The sequence below is a fragment of the Pyrgilauda ruficollis genome, unplaced genomic scaffold (assembly GCF_017590135.1).
Source record: "Pyrgilauda ruficollis isolate IOZ18807 unplaced genomic scaffold, ASM1759013v1 scaffold124, whole genome shotgun sequence".
Classification (NCBI taxonomy): domain Eukaryota; kingdom Metazoa; phylum Chordata; class Aves; order Passeriformes; family Passeridae; genus Pyrgilauda; species Pyrgilauda ruficollis.
Window position 1 is genome coordinate 180,884 of NW_024510766.1, and position 23,286 is coordinate 204,169.

The 23,286-nt window shown below is 42.1% G+C and overlaps 1 protein-coding gene across 1 annotated transcript; it reads right to left on the minus strand.

Moving 5' to 3' along the window:
* Positions 1–209: 209 nt before the first annotated feature.
* Positions 210–22,534, minus strand: GPI (glucose-6-phosphate isomerase). The gene is made up of 18 exons (XM_041490553.1): positions 22,296–22,534; positions 17,962–18,052; positions 17,504–17,572; positions 14,619–14,738; positions 12,665–12,748; positions 12,433–12,579; positions 10,610–10,681; positions 9,543–9,587; positions 8,714–8,767; positions 7,758–7,818; positions 6,104–6,147; positions 5,721–5,873; positions 5,278–5,407; positions 4,843–4,919; positions 3,397–3,525; positions 2,897–2,972; positions 2,748–2,814; positions 210–1,279 (listed from the first exon to the last, which is right to left on the minus strand). Exons 1-18 carry the CDS (start codon positions 22,412–22,414, stop codon positions 1,156–1,158), a joined length of 1,662 nt encoding a protein of 553 aa, XP_041346487.1. The 5' UTR covers positions 22,415–22,534; the 3' UTR covers positions 210–1,155.
* Between the last annotated feature and the right edge of the window lie 752 nt (positions 22,535–23,286).

The following is a 23,286-nucleotide window of genomic DNA, read 5'->3' on the forward strand; positions in this document are numbered from 1 at the left end:
CTCTTTTCGTGACCATGCTTCGTGTGGAAATATTGCTCCCTCGGTCGGACCCGGAGCCCTGCAGGCGGAGGGTGAAGCAGCAGGGCAGTGCCGCAGCAGGGCGGCTCAGCCGCAGCACCCCGCCCGGCCAGTGAAGCCGCACGGCAAAAATGGGCACTAAAGGGTCCCAGCTCACACCGTAGTCACCACTGGGGGCATGAGAACCAAAGTTTCCTTTTAATGCTTGTGTCTTACCTTTATTAAAGGTGTTACAGAACAATAGCCAGAGCATGCCAGTTTGCTAGCAAGGAGGTTAACAGTAGTAGAGAACAAAAGAGGATAAACAACTTATTGACAACAGGTTTCTCTATTTCTTTCATTGCTGTCGTCAGACAGTGATGCTGATTAAACAGTGAAAAATTGCCCCTGCAGGATACCAAAAACATTACTTCTCCAAGCCTCCAAGTGATCCCAAGCTTTTGCTTCACAAACTCTGGAAAACTGTTTGGAAAAGTTAAGATATCACTGTCTCTTCAGGAACTTTTCTTCCTTTTTGGATAGCTATCCACATAGTTTACAGACAAAGCAGGAAATCTTTTACCAAACATCAGTAAACTTGCATTTTCACAGTAGCACTGGGGGGGGGAAAAAGTCTGTATCTTGCTCAAAAGGGATGAAATGTAACCGAACAACCTACAGCTGTAGGTCTGATTCTTTAAACACATTCTAGTTTCCAGCTTACAGTAGAACCAGTCCAAAATGACAGAAGTCAGCTTACTTGGCTTCAGAGGACCTTACACAGTGAGTGAGGCAAATGTTACTAGGGCTGCACTTCAAAAATAGAGTGAAGAAGTTTTACTCATCCACCATACCATTTATTTTCTAGTATCAGTAGGTGACCATCTTTAAGGAAGTTGAGGGATAAGAATTGAGGAATATACCAGCTGCACTTTACAGATGAACAGCCACAGAAATAGAAAGCAACTATACAATCTCAGGGTTTCACAAAACTAGTTTCATTTGTAACACTTGACGCAACAAGATTAACTGCAACAAGTGAAGAGAGCTACATCTGTAAAGTGCTATTTTTGTTAAAAGTGGCTAAAAAAAAAGCACATCTACAACAGATTTGGGTACTCGGTGGTGAGATTGTCGATGTCCTCTAAGTATTTCATTTCAAGCTCTGTGTTTTTTGATGAAATTGATGAGCCCATTTGTTGAGCTATCATGAGATGTCACTGGAGCATCTGACTCCAGTTCAGGCTCAATTTTCTTGGCAAGTTGTTTTCCAAGCTCAACTCTGCATTTATAAAAGCAGGAGAAGAAAGAAAAAGCAATGTTAGTGCTAAAAACTTAAGAGTATTTACTATAAGCCATTGATATTAAAAATAGAAGCCAGTAAAAAGTAACTTCCCACTGAACATGCTGTTTTACCCCTCAAAAATTACTGTTGAAGTATTCAACTCAGCGCCATTCATGAAAAACTGGAGTTCTCATTGCTCCTTAGCTGAGCAGACAGCTCAAGTTACAGGATGTCTAAGAGAACATTTTGTTTTAAAAGTCAAGCAGAGTCTTTTCACCTCAGTATTCACTTGCGTTATGCAGCCTGCCCCAGTGCAGAATGCACCCAGCTGGCTCCTGCTCACTGCTGAACATGACAGTGCTCAGAACACCGATTTGTCACCCAAACAATGATCAGCTGAGCTACAGCCTGGAAACATCCCCAGCACCTATCCAGCAGGTACAGTCCCACTGTCTAAGAACCTAGGATATTCCAACAGCTGCAAGAAATGAGGCTGGTTCTACAGCATCCCTACATTCCAGTTTTGGATGCCATTCTGGAATTTCATGTGAGGCAGTAAAAGCTGTACTTACTCCAACCACATTTTGATCTCAGAGGTTATAGCAGACATCAGCTTGTACTAGGCACAGTCCGCCATTTTCAGGTTCTGCTACAATATTTGATTATAGAATCAGCAGCACAGCTGATTTGATTATAGAATGTGGCAGCACAGCACCAAAGAATGCAAAGACTAAGACAGTTTAATGCAAACTGATAGTCACACCTGTAGAGCAAGTGTACTTTTCAAAACAACCCCTCACACCATAGGCAGGCTGCACCTGAAAGATCTTATTTCCCAATCCCTCTATGTAAGCCACACAGTATGTTCACAGTTCATATTACTACAGATGAAAAAACCTGATTAGCTCCTGACTAAATTTTTAAGTGACACAGTGACAGACTCCTCCAAGCTGCTGTTGCACACATGGAGCTCCAGCACAGCCCTCAGTCACAGATGCAGCCTGCATGAAACCAAGGGCTGCTGCATACACAGACCTCTGCCAGGAATGTTGTCTCTCCAGCACAGGAAAATTAAGAGGTAATCAATCTTGCTCATCAGATGCCACTCAACTGCCTACTAATCTAGAGGCAAAATAATTCTTTTTTCCACACTATAGGGAAAACATTTTCCTTCCTAATTCTCAGAGCATGTGTTCAGCCTTCTTGACTGTTTTCCTCACTACTGCATCTTTTTTACATTCATAGTATTTTTCTAAACTCAGAGGTCCTTAGCCAAAATTGCTATTCTACAAGTCATTATGCATTATAGCATGGTAACCTATGCCCAGAAAATCTGTTCTCATTTATAACTATCCCATAATCATGTGCTCCAAGTATAAAACCCTTTTGATTGTCTTTTCTCTAACTCATGACACATTCAAGAATCTGTCAAGACGTACACAAGAAACAAACCAAGGAAACTTACCCCCACTGGTCATAACTGTTAATGTCCCAGACAACTCCTTGAACAAATATCTTGTGCTCATACATGGCTATAAGCAGAAAGAGATTTATCAATAAACTTGATCTCAAAGTCTTCATTAGAATTCACAGATGAGAAATGTATTTACTTACCAATGATGGCTCCCAGGGTGAAGGGGTTGAGTTTTGTAAACATGATGGAATTGGTTGGTCGATTTCCCTCAAAGACCTTTCAAAACAAGAGATACATTGTCACCTACTATGTTGTAACAAGTACATCAGAAACTTGCAGATTTTGTCTTCTTTAGAATCCACACTGGACTACTTGCATTAGCAGCAAATACAAAGTCCTGAAAGCTTTAAAGGCCTTCAGCCATAAAATTATATCATTCCCATTTTTTTTTTTTTTTTACAGACACAATGGAAAAATGTGTCTCCAAGCACCATTGCTGGCCAATGAGGGCTACAAGAAGTAACCAAAAAGTCACTGGCCCAGGGCAGTGCTGAGATAGCCCATGTTTTCTGGAACGCCTCCAAGGCTTCAGAGCCAAAGTGCTGCTCGCAGCCTGCTCCAAGTGCCCTGCCAAGGTGCCATGGGTGCCACCCCCTCCCAGCTGTCCTGCCACCCCCAGCACCCCCTGAGCCCCAGGCACCTTGTGGGGAAGGAGCTTCTCCAGAGCCTCCCCGCTCAGCCCGGCCGCCTGCAGCTCCTTGCGAGCCTCATCAGCCGTCTTCCCTTTCATCAAGGCCTCAGTCTGAGCAAGGAAGTTGGCCAAAAGGATCTAGCAGGGAGAAATAAACACAAGTTACCATTTGCATAGCTGGAATACTGGTACTGGTGCTTGAGCCCATACCAAGACCTAGTATGGACTTACAAGTCAGTTTTAGCACTGTGGCAGTGAAATATGTATCAGTTTTAATGCTATGGCAGTAAAATATGTATCAGTTTTAGCTATTGCTTCTTACCTCAGAGAGACAGGGGACTTAGTTACTATTACTACATGTACTTTAGTACATGTATCCAAAGATAACCAGGACAGTTCTGCAGAATCCTGCTCCTGCTGAAGCTGGCAGCAAGCGTCCCAACGGCACCAGAGGAGCCAGGACTCCACACAGCCCTTTCACCCAGTATAATCTATAATTTTATATCATTCTACACCATCTCATGGAAAGCCAGGTGCAAGGATTAGTCAAAGGCAACCCAGCTAAGATGTATTTACTCACCTGTATGCAGGAAAATCCCCACAGCTTACCATACACCAATCCCTACCAATGCAGTGCAAGGTTCTAATTTATTGCTCCCTATCTAATTTTAGCCTGCAAATTTATTTGTGGTTTTGTCCTACCCAAAGACATTAAGTTTTTTACAGTCAAATTAAGCCTTTTCTTCTCTTTTGTAGTCATACTTGAAAATTTTCACCTGTATTTGGTCTTACTTGACAAAATATTACTATTACACAATGCAAATAGCACTTGTAATCTGAAATCATGACAAGAGTGAAATTCAGTGACTAAAGATGCTTTTTATGAAGTATGTGGTAAATAGTTAACTTGAACATGTTCCCACCCTTGGAAGTTAAGAAAAATCTTAGTTCATTGAAAATCCTTAGTCAGATGATAAACTAAAAACTGGACAGGTTTATGAACCTTTTGTTGAAGGCCATCACCCCAGCCATACCATTACATTCACCAAATGTTGTTCTAGAATTTAATTCTTGAAAGCTTCCTCAGAGATGGTGCCACATGGGGTCTGAGAATTTGCTTCTTCCAACTCTCCAAGAACTATATTCCTTAAAATTCAAGGAATTTACAACACTTAATTGCTCAACTCCTTGCAGCTTCAGTAGGCCCACAGGAAACAGCGCTGAGCTGCCTCAAGAGCCGTCACTGCAGTTGCTTCAAGAATAAACATACCACTGCATTACATATTACATATAACTTGGAATTATAATCTAGATATTTTTTAATCTGTTGTGAATGTTGACAGAGCTTTTGTGTATAGTTTCAAAGGGACGGTTAGAAATATCACATACTGCAATACCAAGTAAGCTTCAGTGCCTTGACCCACAAGAAATATGGCACCCTGACAAAGAACTTACCTTGTGATGCAAGCCATTTCGGATGGGGTGCTGGGTCTGCACTGGGATCAGGAAGTCACAGGGAATCATGCGAGTTCCTGTAAAAAAAGCCAGGTAAGTAACTCTGCATCAGGTAAGTCTTAGAAAACCTTCACTTCTCACCCCATTTTCAGAGTTGCTGGCAGACTCAGTCATTTTTACAAGCTTTATAGAAGAGCATATTATTTGCAGCAAGGGGAAGTAACAATACAGCTCAGGAGTTTCAGCTTTGTTTGACCTCCTTATTGTAGTTAAAATCTGCATCTTGTACCCTTTTACAAGCCACTAATTAAAAACCCCATAGCAATGGGAGCTGTGTTAGATAGGAGCCCAACCTCTGAACAAGTGCAAACTCAGCAGACTCCTGCAGCCATTCAGACTTTAACTCCAGAACAAGGTATTTAACAGTTTGCTTACCTTGGTGAATGAGCTGGTAGAAAGCATGCTGCCCATTGGTGCCAGGCTCTCCCCACACAATAGGGCCAGTGCTGTAGTCCACACGAGAGCCTTTCTTGGTAATGTATTTGCCATTAGACTCCATATCACCCTAAAGAAGGAAAGGGCAGGATCACTCAATTTCCATACATACTTCAACAACAATAAATAGTGCTTGTTTATAGAAATTTTCTAAGCATGAGGGGTACAGCTGATTAATTTATGGACATCAAGATAACAGTCATATTAGGAAAAGGTCTTTAAGTGAGGAAATAAGCTGATGTTGATCTTGGCACAGTCTCTGGAGGCAATTGATGACATGCAGTAAGTGACTGCAATTTTATCTCACACATGCATTGGGGATGCTGAACCAGGGCAGAATCTCATCTGCACTTGGCTGGAAGCTGTGCTGTGCCAAGCCCTACCTGCTGGAAGTAGGCGGCGAAGCGGTGCATGTACTGGTCATAGGGCAGCAGGGCGTGGGTCTCACAGCCGTAGCAGTTGATGTACCACACCCCCAGCATGGCCAGTAGAACTGGCACGTTCTTCTCCAGGGGGGCAGTGTGGAAGTGATTATCCTGCACCACACAAAGGAAAGTTACACTTCTGACAAAGCAACTGCCATCCCTCCCAACTCCTACATTGTTTTTATTGTTGCGTTGATCCAGTGTGAGCTTACCACAAACTGTCATTTCTACATCATTGAAGAGGACATGGGGAGCTGAACTTGAAAAATCAACATGCCTTCCATTTCCTTACTAACAACTTGTAAAGAGGAACAAATCTGAAATGGGCATCCCACACTCACCATCCAGTGGGCTCCTGCAAGCAGACTCTCAAAGTTGTCAAAACCTAACAATGGAAAGAAGCCAGTCTGTATTTACTATTACAACTCAAACTTGGTTTTTCCTACAGAGACAACTGTGAAACAGTTTCAATTCTTTGTATGCTGTAATGCTCCCAACTACTAATCAAGTTTAAAGCTTCACTTCACCTGATATTGCATCCCATAACCCAGACATTCACTTATGCTTAAAGCCCAGACTTCAGAGCAAGTCCAACTTCATGAAACATAATTCAAAAGCCTTTGCCTAAAATCCTCATTCGTTGATCAGAATGATCAACTAGAAGGAAAACAGAGGCCTTTAATACAGAGCCTACTTTAAGGCCACATAGTTTTTAGCAAGTTTGAATACTTAACAACAGCCAGTGGGAGACACATCTGCCAAAAAACCAGGGCAAGGCTAGCACAGCAGGGATTTCTGCACCGTGTGAGGAGAAACAGCTCTAATAAGATAATCTCAAAGAAAAAGGCTATCCCTTCCTTCCCTGTTCTCGCTAACAATTCACCTGAGCTCTCCTTGGCTTGTAGTTAGGGTATTTAAACCTCCATTCACTTTCCCAAATGAACAGTTTCACTAAGGCTAGTCTTTCTCAAAAAAAACCAGAAATCCTGATTCATACACAGCAATTGGAAGGTGAATTTGTAGTTAGGGTATTTAAACCTCTATTCACTTTCCCAAATGAATAGTTTCACTAAGGCTAGTCTTTCTCGAAAAAACCAGAAATCCTGATTCATACACAGCAATTGGAAGGTGAAGTGTTTGGACTTGAAGCAGCAGCTCTACCTATGGTCAGAGGCCAGCTGTGGGAGTTGAGAGGTTCTAAGAGGAAGAAGTGGAGATAGGCTGGCATGTCAGCAGTCAGCACCAAATCTGTCTGACAGCACCAATGAACAGTTTATTGCAGATGAAACAGCAAGTGCCTGACTTGTTTATTTTGCTCTTATAATAGGTTTTTCTACACATGAAAACTCCTATTCATATAATTCCAAAAAACACCAAACCCAATGTTATTCTTCTAACCCCAGTCTAAGGGAATTCTAACTTTTGCCTAGAAAAATAAATGACATTATAGTTTCAGACTTTAAACAACTGAAAGCAGCGATGAGGGAACAAATGCAATCATCAGGCGCTATAGCCTAGACAAAGTACTGAAAACAAAAGGAATTAATAGCAGAAGGACATAGTTAACAATGAGCTAAACAGAGCTCATATGCAGAACCAGAGACAGGACTTTGGTGTTAGTGTGTGTGTACTTAAAGATACTAAATACCTTACTTCAAGTTTAGCAGTGTCAGACGTAAGGTCTGATTTTCAACACTGACACAGCTTTACATAAATCAGGCACTTTTGGCTATGTGACTAAAGCAATTCAATTTGACTGTTTGTCCCCAAGTATGGGGTAATTTCCAAAGCTGTATTTGCAGTACTAAAACACCAACATTTCCATTACATTCCAGATAATTTTTCAGCACCCACATCCAACCACTCAGAGCAGGCAGGTAAACAGTATTTGCCCCAAATCTGATTCACAATCCACTAATGTTAATGCACTCCATAGTTACATTCCTGAAGCAAACAGAGCAATTCTTGGCATGGAGACATCCCAGGAATACCTACCAATATGTAGGGCAATGGAGAGACCAATGGCAGACCACAGGGAGTAGCGACCACCAACCCACTGCAAACAAGAGATGGCTGAGATAGAGAAGTGCAAGGCTTTGACATTCAAACTATGAGAAAACAGCAGTATGTGTTTAGACTGTTCCCAGCAAAATCAATACTCTTTCTGGTGACAGTTCACGATATATATTTGGCATAGTCAGGGGGACCTGCACTTTACAGTGCACCCTAATGAATGCCTTTTTTAAGAGTCTGAAGTTACCCTACTTGTCCAATTTTTATAACATCTCAAGTAAATAGCTTGATTCCAGTTCACTTCCAAATCCTGAGTTTGTAGCTTACATAACTACTTTCATAATATCACTCCCATACAGGGAAAGCCTGCTTCAGCAAAATTCTGACACTTGGGAAAGGTAACATTGCAAGTAACTTCTGAACAGCAGCTCATTTGTCAGGCAATTAGTCAATGAGACATACCAACCTGTTTCTAATTAAGTATAAGGACCAAGACTAAGGGCAGTATACTTAAAATATGCATCTGCCACAAAATCTCCGATCAGGCTCCCATTTCTGATGTCTGACCTTTACCAGGCCTAGGTTATATACCATAGACACCAACAGGCAAATGTCACAGCTTATAATAACCACTTGCATAGAGCAATAAGCCAAGACTATCTCCTGTTACTAAACAGCTGATTAGACAGCCACGAACATGGAAGACTGCTCTTCAGACCTTTGAGTGGAAGATTTTAACAGAATGGGTAAGAGTTCTCAATTTGCCTTTAGTTAGGGGTTTTCAGGTATTCCAGTGCACTGAATACAACTCCTATAGTTTAGGAGTTGCTGCTTTAGAAACCGCTTTTGCAGTTTTAAGACATCTAGCTGGAATCCTCTTTCTTACTTCAGAAAAAGCTAACGGTTAACATCTACCACAATATCAGACATTTACTTACATCCCAAAACTCAAACATGTTCTCTGGGTCAATTCCGAAGTCTTTAACTTTAGGCTAAAATAAAGATGAAAAAACACCATCAGTAAAACCAACAGTCATAAAAAGCTTTACACCAAGCAAGCAAATACAAGTTTGATATCTATAAAATAAACAATCCTACAACTACATCCATTTTTAAAAATGCATTGCATCCATCACAAAAATTACATTTTCATTTCCAGAAATAACTATCGCTACTATTAAAAATCAATGACATACATTCATCTTCTGATGAATCTAAGTGGCAATATAGTTAAAGCTGGACTGACACTCAGTTTACACTTACCAGAACCAAAATGTCAGTCCCTGACACCCTGTCAATGACTGCAGTGTTCTTTTAATTACTGACAATCTCTCTACTTCACACTTTTGCATGAAGCACCAGATCACAGTGTGCTTAACATAAGCATTTTTCAAAGTGCCTGCATGATTTCAGCTCGTACCTGGAGTTCAGAATAACATTTCCTTATGTAACTGCATTCACACACAACTTAAGCAATTAGAGGTAAAACTCATTAATAACAAGTCATTTCAAACACAAGAGCTCTTGATTTCAAATTTAGAACTCTAGCAGAAGAAGCACACATCTATAATCAAAGTCCAGTCTTAGTATAGCTCAATACTCTAGAAGCGTTTCAGTTACTTTGAGAAGGAAAAAACGCTTCCGTTCAAGAGGAATGCTAAAATTTGGTATTCAAGCATCTTAAAGGATAGACTTCCTTGCTAGATTTTAAGGTAAGGTTGCCTTAAAAGGTACACAGGAAAAATTAACTAGATTGACTATACTTACAGCATTGGTAGACAAGGCAACAAAATGCTTGGCCACAGCTGAAGGCTTAATAAAAATAAACACATAGTTAGATCTAGAATGTTGACTATTTTAATTTCTGGTTATAAAGCTGATCTGCTACCATTTAAACAAAATGCTGTTGTACTATCAGTTGTTATTAATTTGAAGTCATCTTATTCACATTCAGTATGGGATTTGGCAGCACAACCAAAGAGAACATTCTGCTGATATTCCCATCAACCCCTCCAGCAGCAATCCCTCTAGAGAGGGCACATCCTCTCCTTCAGTGTGTTACCATCCTGGACACCACCACCACGCCAAGCCCTGGAGCAGATGGAGCTCAATGTACACCCACCACCCTTCCAGCCAGGGGCAAAAAACCAAGACAACTGGAATTAATGACAAATGCCAAGCTCCAAAGTCAGACTTCAGTCTTTCAGAAGGTGTTCTGATAAAGATGAGTTGTGTGAACAGTAGTCTAAGGAGGAATTTCAAAGCCCAGCTTTCAAACTAAGTACAGCTACCCTAACAGGAACAGGTCACAGACCATCTTAATTACCTGAACAGGCAGTATCTGCTTTTTTCCTTTAAGAGCTTGAAATAGGAGAGGAATGAGCCAAATACAAGGTTTCTATTCATAGCACAACCATCTGCCATAGAAATGTCAGTGTATTGCTCCAACCATAGCTTCATTTCTAGTTTTTAAAGATTTGGCAATAATTTAAAGGTAGTGCCACATGCACTAGTCTTTTTTTTTCATTACTAGTAGTTTTACCAAATTATTGATTAGCTCTAAGGCAAACACTACACTCTATTACTTAACAGGAAAGATTTGGAGGAACAATGCATGAGAACCATTTATAATGAAGAACTAGTGGGTTATCACTTTGATTGGACAAAATAGTCTTATCATTACCAAAGCACTGAAATGATCTAAGTACATCATTTGCTAAGCTTTTGTTTGGGCTGTTACTGGCTCTGCTCCAAAGCACACAGAATGACCAGGAAGAAATTGCGCAACAAAAACTGCTGCATTCTGTTACTCAAGCTACACATCTCAGACTTACATCATTAGCAGCACGCAGGAACCACTCTTTGGCTGTTTCTGCATTAGTGATGGTTTCCTGCGTGGTGAAGGTCTGCACAGTGGAAAACAAGCAAATAAGTAAAACAGTGTTCTTAGCATGGAAACAACTTCAGGTTACTAAAGCATCACATGTTCACATAACCGGAGCAGAGTGGATTCTACGTGTTCATAACACACAGCTGCTGCCAGATTACAGAAAAAAGCAAGCTTATGAATCCAGTAAACACTGCTATTGCTAGATTTACCCATCTAGTTTTAAACTAGGAAGTATTATTCCCCATCTCCTCCTGCTTTCCCATTCCCCAAACTGTTTTGCAAAACCTTGAGACTAAAGTCTTCTACTTTAGTCTTTTACTAACTTTAGTCTTTTACTAAAAAATTAAAGTTTTACTGTTCCACTGAAAACAAATTGATTGAACATTTAAACAGGATAACCCAGCTGTACTGTTCTATTGTTCTTCTATTCCTACTTTTTCATGGAAGAGCACTCATTTCTGCCAAGACTCTTGTTATAATTTTTCTTTTGCTGATTAGAGGAAAACATTTTCCTGCTTTATGAAGTGTGCACAGAAGTTCAGTCATGCAGTTTTGCAAGTATCTACAACCATTCTGATTTACTCAGCCATCAAAATTTAGCTTTAAGGGTGAACACTAGATTCATCCTACTCTCATCCATCTCCAGAAATACTTCATTATGAAACATAAGCCTGTTATGGAAAGAAAAAAATGCCATTCATCCTCTTCCAAATATATCCAATTAGCTAACTACAGTCTGGCAAACAAACTCAAGTGTTACTTTTTCAATCTGGCAGTTTTCTAAGCCTTTGAACCGTGATCCCTGGACTCAATTATTCCAAGTGACCATTAGTATTACTTTGTGCAGTTTCATTATTACTCCATAAGTTGTTGCTCAGCTGCAGCAGTGCCAGGATAAGATAATGAGCACCGTGCAGAGCACAGCCAGCACTGCACACATGTTCATTTGCTGCAGATTGTCTCCAGCAGCAGAAAGGTTCTACTGTGCTTTACAAACCAAGGCAAGCCAAGTTACGTAACCATGAAGTTTGTCTCCACCTCTTTGCTCTGCTCAGACAGAGGCATTCCTCAGAGGGAGAGGGCTGCTGGCAATTATTGCTTACAGAGTCAGTGCTTAGCAAGGCAAGACTTAAAGGCAGCTATGCAGTCTGTAGTCAGAAATAGGTGTCATCTCATGAAGTACCAGCAGGCTATCTTTACCTCTTTAAGTAAAGCAGCTTAGCATTTATAGTGCTCAAGCAACTCAACATTTAAGTTATTTAGGTGAAGGTATTGTGACTACCCTGTAAAATGGAGATTCTTAAAGTACATGCAATTCATTAATGCAAAAAACCAGAATATTTAACAAGTAACCTGTACTTTGAAATAAAGGATCAAAAGTCCTTTAGGAATGAAATAATATCCAGAATTTCAAAGAAATAATTACATTGGATCCTACATTCCACCTACAGAGAAATTCAGTAAAATAAACTTTTGTGAATAAAGCTAAAACTTGCATTGACTGAGAAATAAACCCCAGACAACATGAAATTGTTCATGCATCTTATTTATGTTAAGTAATTCTCAGCATTTGACTTACAGATCCCCAAGTATTTCAGCAGCAACACAACCTTGTACTGCAAGTTTAGAAAGAATCACAACAGGCCTGTTTAGAAATAATCCACACTGCATGTCCCTGATCTAGCTATTCCTGTGGACAGCCCTCTCTTCTGAGCAAAGACTCTTTATCAGCAGAGCAAGCCAAGGCAGTGCTTGTATCAGACATACCTTTGATGCAATGATGAAGAGAGTAGTGTCTGGTTTGAGTTCAGCCAGGGTTTTGGCTATATGAGTACCATCAATGTTGGATACAAACCAGACACGAGGGCCTCCCTTGGAATACGGTTTCAGGGCTTCAGTTACCATCAGAGGGCCCTGGATAGAAGCCACAATTAGATTTTATCCTCACTGTAAGAATGTACACAAAGATGGGCAGGGTGTATAGAAGTCAGGGGCTTACCAAGTCAGAGCCACCAATGCCAATATTGACCACATCAGTGATTGCCTTTCCAGTGTAGCCTTTCCATTCACCACTACGGACCCTCTGTGGCAAAAAAAAAACCCAGCAAAACAAAACAAAAGACACAATTACTATTTTATACTTACACTAAAGCTACTGATGCTAACCCAAGACCAGGAAACAGGCTTTGATTTCAGGTATTGTTGTAGAATGTTGCCAAAGACAGCTTTCAAGCCTCTAGACTTTAAGGCCTACATTTAGAGTTACCTTCCTAGCTAGACATTGTGTTATGTCTAAGATAGAAGTAAAAACACACTGCAACATGGAACATTTAATGAAGTTAAAACTCTCCCCCTACTGTGTGAACTGCTGTAGCATTTACAGCGTTTGCTAAGGCAAGAGATAAGCTATCCAAAAATGATAAAATCTTGGGCATTAAACTATGTGCAACAAATATTCAAACCTGAAGCTGTTTTTTAAGTGCCTTTAATTAGAAAGAGCTTCACTAACTAAACTGGAAGACAGTATGAATAAAGCCACAGAGATAAGAGATTTAGTGGCAAATGAAACATCCTCAAAGCTTCTCTCTTGCAAGTATGCTTTGCATTAGGATTTATTTCTGGGTTGCACCTTAACAGCACATGGTCTAAGTTCCTGCTCTATTCCTGTTCTTTAAACATCACTGTTTTGGAACTGAAAGTCCCAAAACAAAATTCCAATCATTAACTAAAACTCTACATTGAATTTTGTCCATCATCTACCACCTATGCATTCAATCTGTTCCAATCACAAAAGCAATCTTTCTGGTATCATGAATACTTCCAAGTACATTCCCCAATTCTAAAGCAATTTTTCTACACAGCACTTAGTTATGCTGATACTTGCTCTCCTTTGCTACAAATGTTTAAACTTTCCATTTTTCCAAACAGAAAATCCACTTTTACTAACAGCATTCCTGCACCCCATAGATATTGCCACAGTCTTAAAATCCCATCTGCTAAGTCAACTGAAACCAGCATCTTTGTTAATATTTTTAAAGAAACTGCTTAACATTATTTTTATTTTGCACAGAAGATACATCTGCATGAAAGTGATGTTCACAGGTTCTGATAATTGAAATCATAGAGCAAACAAGAGGATGGCACCAGTGAAAACTCTTGTTTTGCACTACCAAAAACTTAATCAGCTAGAAATTCTACAGTGCCAGACACCACAGAATTTTCATGGCCATTCAACTCTCACAGCATATGAATGAAGTACCAAATCCACACCAACTGGTGTCAGTTATTGTGGTTTTGGCATTTATCATTAAGAACAGAACAGAATGCAAGCTCATTCTGCATAGGATAGAAGTATGAGTTGGCAGTGAAACAGGGCACTACCACCTGGCTAAGACTCACAACAGCAACCAAGCAGGTCCAGGTCCTCACAGCCTTGTTTAAAATGCATTAAAACTACCCAGGGGGGTATTCTGCAAACAGAATAGAATCAAAGTAATTTGACCTAAAACCGGAAGACCCTTAAACTATTTAAGTAGAGCATAATCAAATTGCAATAGAGCTGGGAACTTCTACCTCCCTCCTGACTTTACACAAACATGAAGAGGCAGTTTCTACCTGGTGCAGGCAATTAGCTGAGAAATTAGCAAGAAATAAAGTAATATCTGAATGGTACTTAATGATTTACAAGACTTCCAAAGTACACACAAGATTACTGCTGAAGGAGTAAAATCTAGGAAGCCCATTAAAGAAAAACCCAACTGGAAACAGGGAGAGAAAAGTGAATCAATAAAACCAGCTCCAACTCCATGCTTGAGCCAGAACTATTGTAAACCTCAAAGAAGGACACAATAATTCACGTGAACCAATCTACAATCAATGCTTCACAATCCACATGCAAGAACCTGGTGGGTATAAAACAAATACATAAAAAATAAGCTGTGCTGGTACTATACCTGACAGAAGTGTTTCATTTTGTCCAACACTTTGTTTACTTCTGGAACAACATCCTTCCCATCCACAAGGATTGGCACATTGGAGCGATTTCTCAGAGCAATGTGAAGCACAGCTCGGTTCTGAAACAAGGGGAAAAAAACCAAGATGAGGCTCTTTCCAAGTTACACCCCAGGGCCTCAGATGCCTCATCCACAAGGCAGTACAGTCATCAAGATTAAAAAACCCTTCAGATTAACTGGAATTAGTAGAGCAGTATTTTCAGTGTGTGTGCATACAAGCATCAGTGGCTACCTCAATCACCCTCTCACTTCAACTCCGTGGAGGGAGCTTACAACAGCACAATATGCAAAGTCATAGTCTACTTGGGAAAAAAAGGCTCAAAATCCCTTTAAAAGCATTTAGAGCTTGAGGTTCAGAATCCAGCAATACTCATGACCCAGTGATCTTTATTTTGGCATGCTTTAGGTATACAAGAATGAAATTGTTTCTTATTGATGACAACACTAAAAAAATCAATTACAACAAGCAGCTGAAGTTATTTTCTCAGGCATCTTCTCAATTATCCTGAGTACTCCATTTAATATAGGAAGAGAAATAATTTAAACATTTGACAACAAAGGATACAATAGCCACATCCCTCTATCCACTGCCTACAATTAAATGCTGTCTGAACACTTGCACACCAAATATATGTAGCAGTTGTGCTAGAAGAAAAAATCTCTTAGCATGCATGATTTATGTTACTTCTCTACAGCTGCACATAAGTCAAAGTACCAAAATCTGCCCTGTGGTTCAGCTGTTTAAGAGCTTAACAGTTTTAATCCAGAATGAAGGAATTAGTCAATACTAATGAACAAATTAAAAAATTAGTCTGCTGTACCACAATGAGAGGCACTGTGAGACAAAGACAACACAGACAATATGAACTGTCAAGTTATGATTTAAATACCAAATGCTAATTCAAAAATCATTGAGTTTGTGGTTACTGACTTGGAATATAAAAAACCTCTTGCTAATTGAAGTATACCCACTCAAATTTGGGATGAACAGAGAATTTTTTTTTGCAGCACTCAGCCATGGAATGGTATTTGGTAAGTACTGCTCACTATCAGGCTGGAAGGATGCTTTGTCTAATTAAGAGGAGGCATACTTGACCTGATCACCTGATCTCGATGGTTAAGCAGAAGTATTCTCTGAACACCATGCAGGTTATACAGACTGTCCCCATGATGAGTGGTCAGATGAGTTACTTTGTAATGCTCTTTGCACCATATCAAGCTCCAAGTTTTAACTTGTCTGAGACAAACACCTGGCAGTGACACACATGGGTGCACTGTAAAGAACTTCCACATAACCACACATCATGCAGCCAATGCCTGCAGCACCAAATACAGACAAGTCTAAAATACTTCAGACAAATACCCAAAGAATGTTCTAAAGCAGATCAAGAGTAGTGGACGAGTCAGTTCTTGCCATCAAGAAGCTCCCTCATGTCTTACTGCTTTAGGTTTATTCATGCTGTTTGACAGCATCCTGCTTAACATCTGGCAGCTTGACATTGTCCACATGCACCTACTCCAGAGCCAAACCAACCTGATCTGATATTCTATACAAACAAAAATTAGGCAAACCCCACTTCTGAATTGGAAGGAAGTAACTGAGAAACAGCCTGATAAGAAAAGAGGTGTTTCTAGACTTTGATGATACATGAAGTGGTATCGAGACAGTAGGAAAAGAGGGAGCTAGCAGCAGAAGCCAAACACAGAGTTTGATATTGTGTTTAGGTGCTTTCTGTGCAAATTGCACCCTTCTGACACTTCAACTGCTACACCTGCTCTCAATACACAATTGAAGAACAACTCCATAATACAGTCAGAGATGGGCTAACCCTGTAATAATTTGTGTTACATGCGGCTAGTGAAAGGCAGTATGAGACAACGCAACCCTCCAGACAGATTTAAGACTCCTCACCCTCTTTCTCTGCTTTCTTTTTTCAGTAGCTACATCTGCAAATTGAAGGCATTAGTACAGAAGGAGCAGGAACCACTTCTCCAGTGAAACTGTATTTGTTTTTGTCTGTGCCTTTTCACAAACATGAATCATTCACAAACAATACAATGTCCAACTGCTGAGTTAGTTTAAGCAAACAGCTTGTGCAATAGCTAAACCAGTCAATAGCCAAGTCAAAGGAACTACTGGTTTCTCTGGATTTGTCTCAAACATACTAAGTAGCTTTAATTTTTAAGGCAGACTAATTAAACCCACTGCACTGTAGAGTTCCCAGTTTTCATCCTGTTTTTAATATCAGAAAAAGTACAGTTGGCTTTCTATGTTTTAGTAAAGATTTAACCATAACTAGGAACCTTCATATTTACAAAAGGAGGAAGGTACTCATCCTCTTACTGAAATACATGGCTAATTTCCCAAGACTGTTTATAGTCTCAACTGTTAACAGTACTGAAAGACAAGCAGCATCACAGTCCAAGAGAGAAGGTCTTAGACAATCCTCCCTTCACACCCTTTAGGCAGTTTACTAAGCTTTATGAACACTAACACTAGGCAAAAGCATGTAAGGGATACCTGGAATGCAATACTCTGCTCCATGTCCTTTGCAAGGTCTAACTCATCTTCCACTCCACAAAACAGGGAAGAGGGGAAAAAAACCCCACCAAAATCTCTAAAATAAGATGTCCTGAAGGAAGGAGGTATTTTTAGTAAGAGCCATAAAATTTTCTCTTGAAGTAGTGCAGCAAACATTACAACCACTCTGGATTTCAAAAAAGTATTTAAAGTAAGTTTTTTCAGACTTTGCTTACACAGATGCATAAACATCCATAATAGGCACCACTAAAGTGGAAAGAACCATGGACAGAAATAGCCTTACCTCAGTGAAGTTGATCTTCTCTCCACTAAACATGCGCTCTCTGGCACTTTCCACACCCCTTGACTTTGCCTGAGAAAGGTAAATATAGATTCCTCTTAAAATAGTGGAAGTCCACACGAATTACAAAGGTCCAGCTACATTAAAGAGTATGAACATTTAACACAAGACAGGGAAACAAAAATTATGACAGATTGAAAGACCCACTAGATTTTAGGTTAAAAAAAAACTGTTTTCCTTTTTCAAGGAGAATATTATTTTCCTTTTTCAATGCAGATATGCATTGAAAAACAGCTTTGTAACTCAGGGCTAGATGACAATGCAAGAATTTGAATCTTACCAAGACTAGTAAACAGATGCCTTTTAACGTATATGTTACCTAGTGTTTAAAAACAGTGCTAGAATAGTGAGTGGCAGGTAAAAGTTATTTTGTTTATTAATGCAAGATTTTAAATAGTTACCAGTTCAATCAGCATTTTCATCACTTCTTCTGTAACAAGGTTCTTGGAGTAATCCAGTAAGATATCCCCATGGTCAGTATTCAGGGTCAAGCTGTCAAAACCAACAGGTTGTTTAATTGTACATTCCTGAGGGGTGACTGTTTTAAGGCAGACAATGGTAACCCTGCTATAGATTACAGAAATAATGGGAACCCCAATTAGACTAAGTTAGTAAAGAACAGTGACCAATTTGCCCAAAAAGTTTCAAAAAATGATTGCTGTTTTTTTTTCGAAAACCATGTTTTTCACAATCTGAATTACAGTGTCCACTTTCTGCTTGTGAAAACCCAAACACAATTAAGTATATTTGATGCACAGTTGGACAATCACATATTGTTTCCACCAGCATTCTCTAGCAATAATCAGCTTTTTCCTAATGTATTATCAGTAAAGAGCTTTTCACATTCTTCTGCTGCTGGAAAATTAAACTGTCTTCCTACAGGTCCTGTCATTCTTTCACACAGAGTCTTGAACTAGCCTAATTAAAAATCTATACAGCATCATGAACAGAAATATTGCCAACTACTATGCAGAATTAAACCCCATTTGTGCATGGTTTAGTCTCATAGTCCTCATTGATTCAGTGGAGGTCTCCAAATTATTTAACAAACGATCTGCAAGCTACAGCCTAACAGTCAAAATACAGGCACTTGTAGGTTCACATCTGAGAGGAAACACAGCAGTGGCAGCCCAGCAGAAACCAAGTGAGCTCATTTGCATTTACTATCCTTGTGTCTGTGATAGGTTCTGTAGTTCCTCTAGTCCTTTACAATATTGTTTTACCAATTTCTTCTTTGCAATAATTTCCAACTGAATCTACAGAATTACTCTAACTAAAGAGGTGAATTCTTTAAGTCAGCCTTTAATAAAAGCACATCTTACTCTCCCTGTAAAGTGCTCCACACATACCCCCAACAGGAAACTGCAGCCATCTAATTCTCAGTGTTTCTGCCCTGCTCATTGTTTCTCCTGCTGCTTCTTTCTCAAAACCTGAGCAGAGAAACATGCTCTGTTATTTTAGCCACCACACATGCCAGAGACTTCACAGGGACACACCACAGCATTAATTGCTATTCATACATAATGTGACAGGGCAGGCAAGACTCAAAGGAAGAATGGAGCTGAACTCACAATAACAGTAATAACCAGCAAGGCCTTAACATTTCAGTGGTTTCACTTACTGTTAGCTTCATTAACTGTTCATTAACAGTAACATCCTTCTTATGGTCTTAAAGTATAAGTGTGAATAAGGAAAGGAAGGTGTCCTCAAGCACAGTCTTAGAACCATGTTTCTTTAATAAGTGAGAACACAGACAAGTAAGGAAAAGCAGTATCAGTGCTGTTAACCACCATTCTCCTCAGCAGGCTGCCAGCAGTAATCCTGAAACCCTGACCACCCAGCACCAGGATCCCTGGAATATGGCTACCTAGTGGAAGGACTGGATTGGCTCACCTACCACAACTGTTACTCAGATACAGCACAGAAGAAAAAAAAAGAACAAGTCTTCAATATTTGATGCAATTTATTTAAAGACATCTCAGACTTGAACACATTTCACTAAAGATACAGCAAGACCCTCAGCATACTAACACTTCTTCAGTTTAGAGAAGCAGAACTCTGGAAATTCTCCTTCTAAATTAAACTGCAGTTGATAGCCTCTCGCAGTGTTCTACTCCATAAAGAAAAGGATTTCATATTTACTTGAAGTGTCTTCCACCTACAATTCATTACTTATATATATGAATGAAAATCAACCTCACTATACCTAGAAGACAATATCTCATGAAATTATGGCTGGATTCAAGCCACTGCTCATTTGAAGAAACTGCAGAAATGTGCTACCCAAGACTGTCCAGGCAAATCCAAATCAAGTAATGGCTAACAGATTTAACTTCCCACACACAAGGTGGAGCATACAGTGTACAATGTAATCCTGTGTTAAGCCCTTATAGCAAGGGATCCATCCCCCTCTGTTAAAACAGAAGCCCCAAGCCCTGCAGCTGAGCTGTGCTCTGCCCAAGTACTCACTCTGCAATGCAGAAGCTCATGGCAGTGCTGCTTGTGGGGGACAAGAGCCTTGTCACGTAGGCCACAGCCACCTGGAAGTGATGCAGCCCTTAACCTGCAGCATCTCAATGATTTCATCTCCCACCTCATTTTCCATTTACACTTACTTTCCAATTACTCTTATCCTTGACAATGAACAAGCTAAGCAGCAGGAGTGTCATTCTAACACTTGGTATCTGCACCAGGGGTACCTTTATCAGCACCCAGACATCTCTTACCTGCTGAGTATTATGATGGCTGCATCATCTCTTCTAACCCTTTCAAAACCAGCAGTTTCCAGTGAACAACCCATGTTGATAAGAATTCCTCTCCTATCAGGCCTTACCTTACCACCTTGGGTGGCAAAAAAGGCAAAGATCTCTTACAGGTGTGGCTACACTCCTTACCAGGAAAACAGCACATACAAATTCTGAACTAGGAAAAAAAAAAAGTCAAAAAGGAAGAAAGGATCTTTTGTATATATATTTGAGAGGATGCAGTCAGTAAGTATAAGGTTCTTCCAATAATATTAAATAGACACTTGTGTCCAGATATAAAATACTCAGATTAAAAACTATTCACCAGTCTGAAATTCCTCCAGAACCAGTATCAGGAAGCACTTTCACCTGGGTAGAGTTTCTCTTTTCCTTCTAAAGGAAGGAAGCCAATAATTTTACAACAATATCTAGCAGAACTAAAGATGTTCATAAATCTTAATTTCATGTGAGGGAAGTTGAAAACTACACAGGACCACGTGGCCAAACCTCCAGACTACAATTTTCAACAGATATTAACTATAATCCTCCTGCTGATCTGGCTCAGAGCAGCCAGCACTGGTAAGAGTACCAGTGAAGCTATCAGCTCTGCAACTGTACTTTGCTATGAGGAAGTTCTCCTGGACTACAATGAGATGGCTTTGCAGGAAACAGGACTGAAATAATTAAAACAAATTATTAACATAGATGAAGCAAACTGAAGACACTCCAACTGTTTACTTATGGGGCAGCACAAAAGGACATGAATTCGAGGAGCTATTTGAAATAAATAACCTCAGTAAAGACCATTTCACCAAAAAATACAGGAGATAAGGAAAACTTGCAATGGGAACCAAGTCCATTAGTAAGGATCTACCAGATTTAATAAGATATTACTGATTAATTTCTTAAAAACATAAAAAGTCCTGTTAAAATGGTTCAGTACTCAAAAAATTTAACATAATTTTTCCATCGATTCAAATGATATTTTATCTCACATATATATGATATGCAGGACTTCATATACAATCTTTAAATACAATGTAAGAATTTTCTAATGAGCTCAAAAGGGGAAAATACCCCCTTTATGCAGGACAGCAATGAAAAGCTTGATGAACGCAACAAGTCTTATCACAACACTCTAGAATGGAAGTCAGTTTATCTCTATTACTCAGGCTCACTTTAAAACTCAAATCTGGGATTCATCTCATAACATTAGACTTTTCCGACTGCTGCTGTAGCACAACAACGTAACCACACACGTGCCTTCCCAGCACGGTCTCTAGCAAACAGAAAATACGTGTCCCACTTTACAAGATGAAGGCGTTATCACGATGCCTCCACTTGTTACTTCCTCCTCTCTGCGCTGCAAGGCACTCGCTGCAGCAGCGATCGCGCGAGCAAGGGCGGGCTAAACCCCCTCAGCACCCCCCGCTGCCCGGCTCAGGGCAGGGTCGTACGGGCGGAGGGGGCTCAGGGGGAAGCACGGCCCCTCGCGATTTTATCGCGGAGCTTATCGTGACTAAGCACGGCGTGCGAGAGGCTGCGAGTGCCGCCCCACAGTGCGGCTGTGCGAGCGCAGCGGGCGCTGTGCTGCCCGGCACGTACCCTGCTGCAAGGATGAGTCAAGGGCAGGCGGCGCGGCCGCCCCTCGTGGGCTGCGAGGAGCTCCCCCCGCCCGCGGCCCAGCCCCGCCGGCGCATGTGCCCGGGCCGCCATCGGCCTCGCACGGCCCGGCGCGGCCCCGCCGCGGCGGGCACAGCACCCGGGCCGTGCGCCATCCGCTCCCTGCCGGCCCCGCTCCCACTCGGGGCTGCGGGGGGAGCGAGCGGAGCGGGGCCACGCGAGCCCTGCCCGCCGGGCCCGGCCGCACCGCGCCCCTCGCGGCCCCGGTGCTGCGGATCCCCGGGCCTCGTACGCGGCACCGCCCGGGCGCGGCAGCCCCAGGGCCCGCGGCCGCTGCCCCGCTCAGCCATGGGGCCGCCCGGCCTCACCTGAACTTCTGGAAGCGATCCTTGTCGGCCTCGAAGAGCTGCCGCAAGACGAGCTTGGAGGAGTTGGCCTTGTGCCACTCCACCAGCTTCTTGAAATGGGGGTCGCCAGACAGCGCCATGTCCGCGGGATGTGCAGGCAAGGCGGGATGAACCGGGCAAGGCAGCAGAGCTCTCGCCGCCGCTTCCGCTTTTATAGCGGCGACGCGGCCTCCTGCGGCCGCCCCGCCCCGGCCGGGCCCGGCCCGGCCCCCTCCCCTCCCTCCGCCGTGGGATTCCCTCCGTGCCGCGCCAGACGGGGGAGGAGCGGCCTGCGGGTCCCTGCGCGGGGGCGGCAGCGGCGGCGACTGGAGCTGGAGCTGGAGCTGGAGCTGGAGCTGGAGCCGGAGCCGGAGCCGGAGCCGGAGCCGGAGCCGGAGCCGAGGCTGAGGCCGAGGCGGGAGCTGTGGCCAGGGGCCACTGGGAACGCGCAGTGCTCCCGGTTGTACCTCCCGTGTGAGGGAATCGCGGTGTCCCCCGCCACGGCGCAGCGCTCCCCGGGGCCAGTGTCCGCCCGCGGCTGTGCGGGGCCGCTGCTCGTGCGGGTGCGCGGTGAAAACACCGTCCCTTGTCGGGCTGGTTTTACCCCGGGCCGGTCCGCGGCCGGTCCCGCGGCAGCGCTCGGAGGCGGCCTCAGCACCAGCTGGGACAGGGCTGCGTGACACTCGCACCGCGACAGCCGCCAGACCGGGGCAGCGGGTGCTGCCCTGGGTGCCGGACCGCTGCCCGTGTCCCTGCCTCCCAGAGCCTTGCCCGTGTCCCCGGGTGCCGGACCCCTGCCCGTGTCCCTCTTGCCCTCATCCCTGCCTGCCAGCCCTTCCATCACACCTGGCTGAGCTCTGGGCAGGCCAGGGCAGGCAGAGCAGCAGCTGTGCCATCCTTGGGGGCAAAAGCTGTTCTGGGCATAAAGCAGAATGTTGTTTAAACATGGGTGTATAAAGGAGTTTGTCAAATT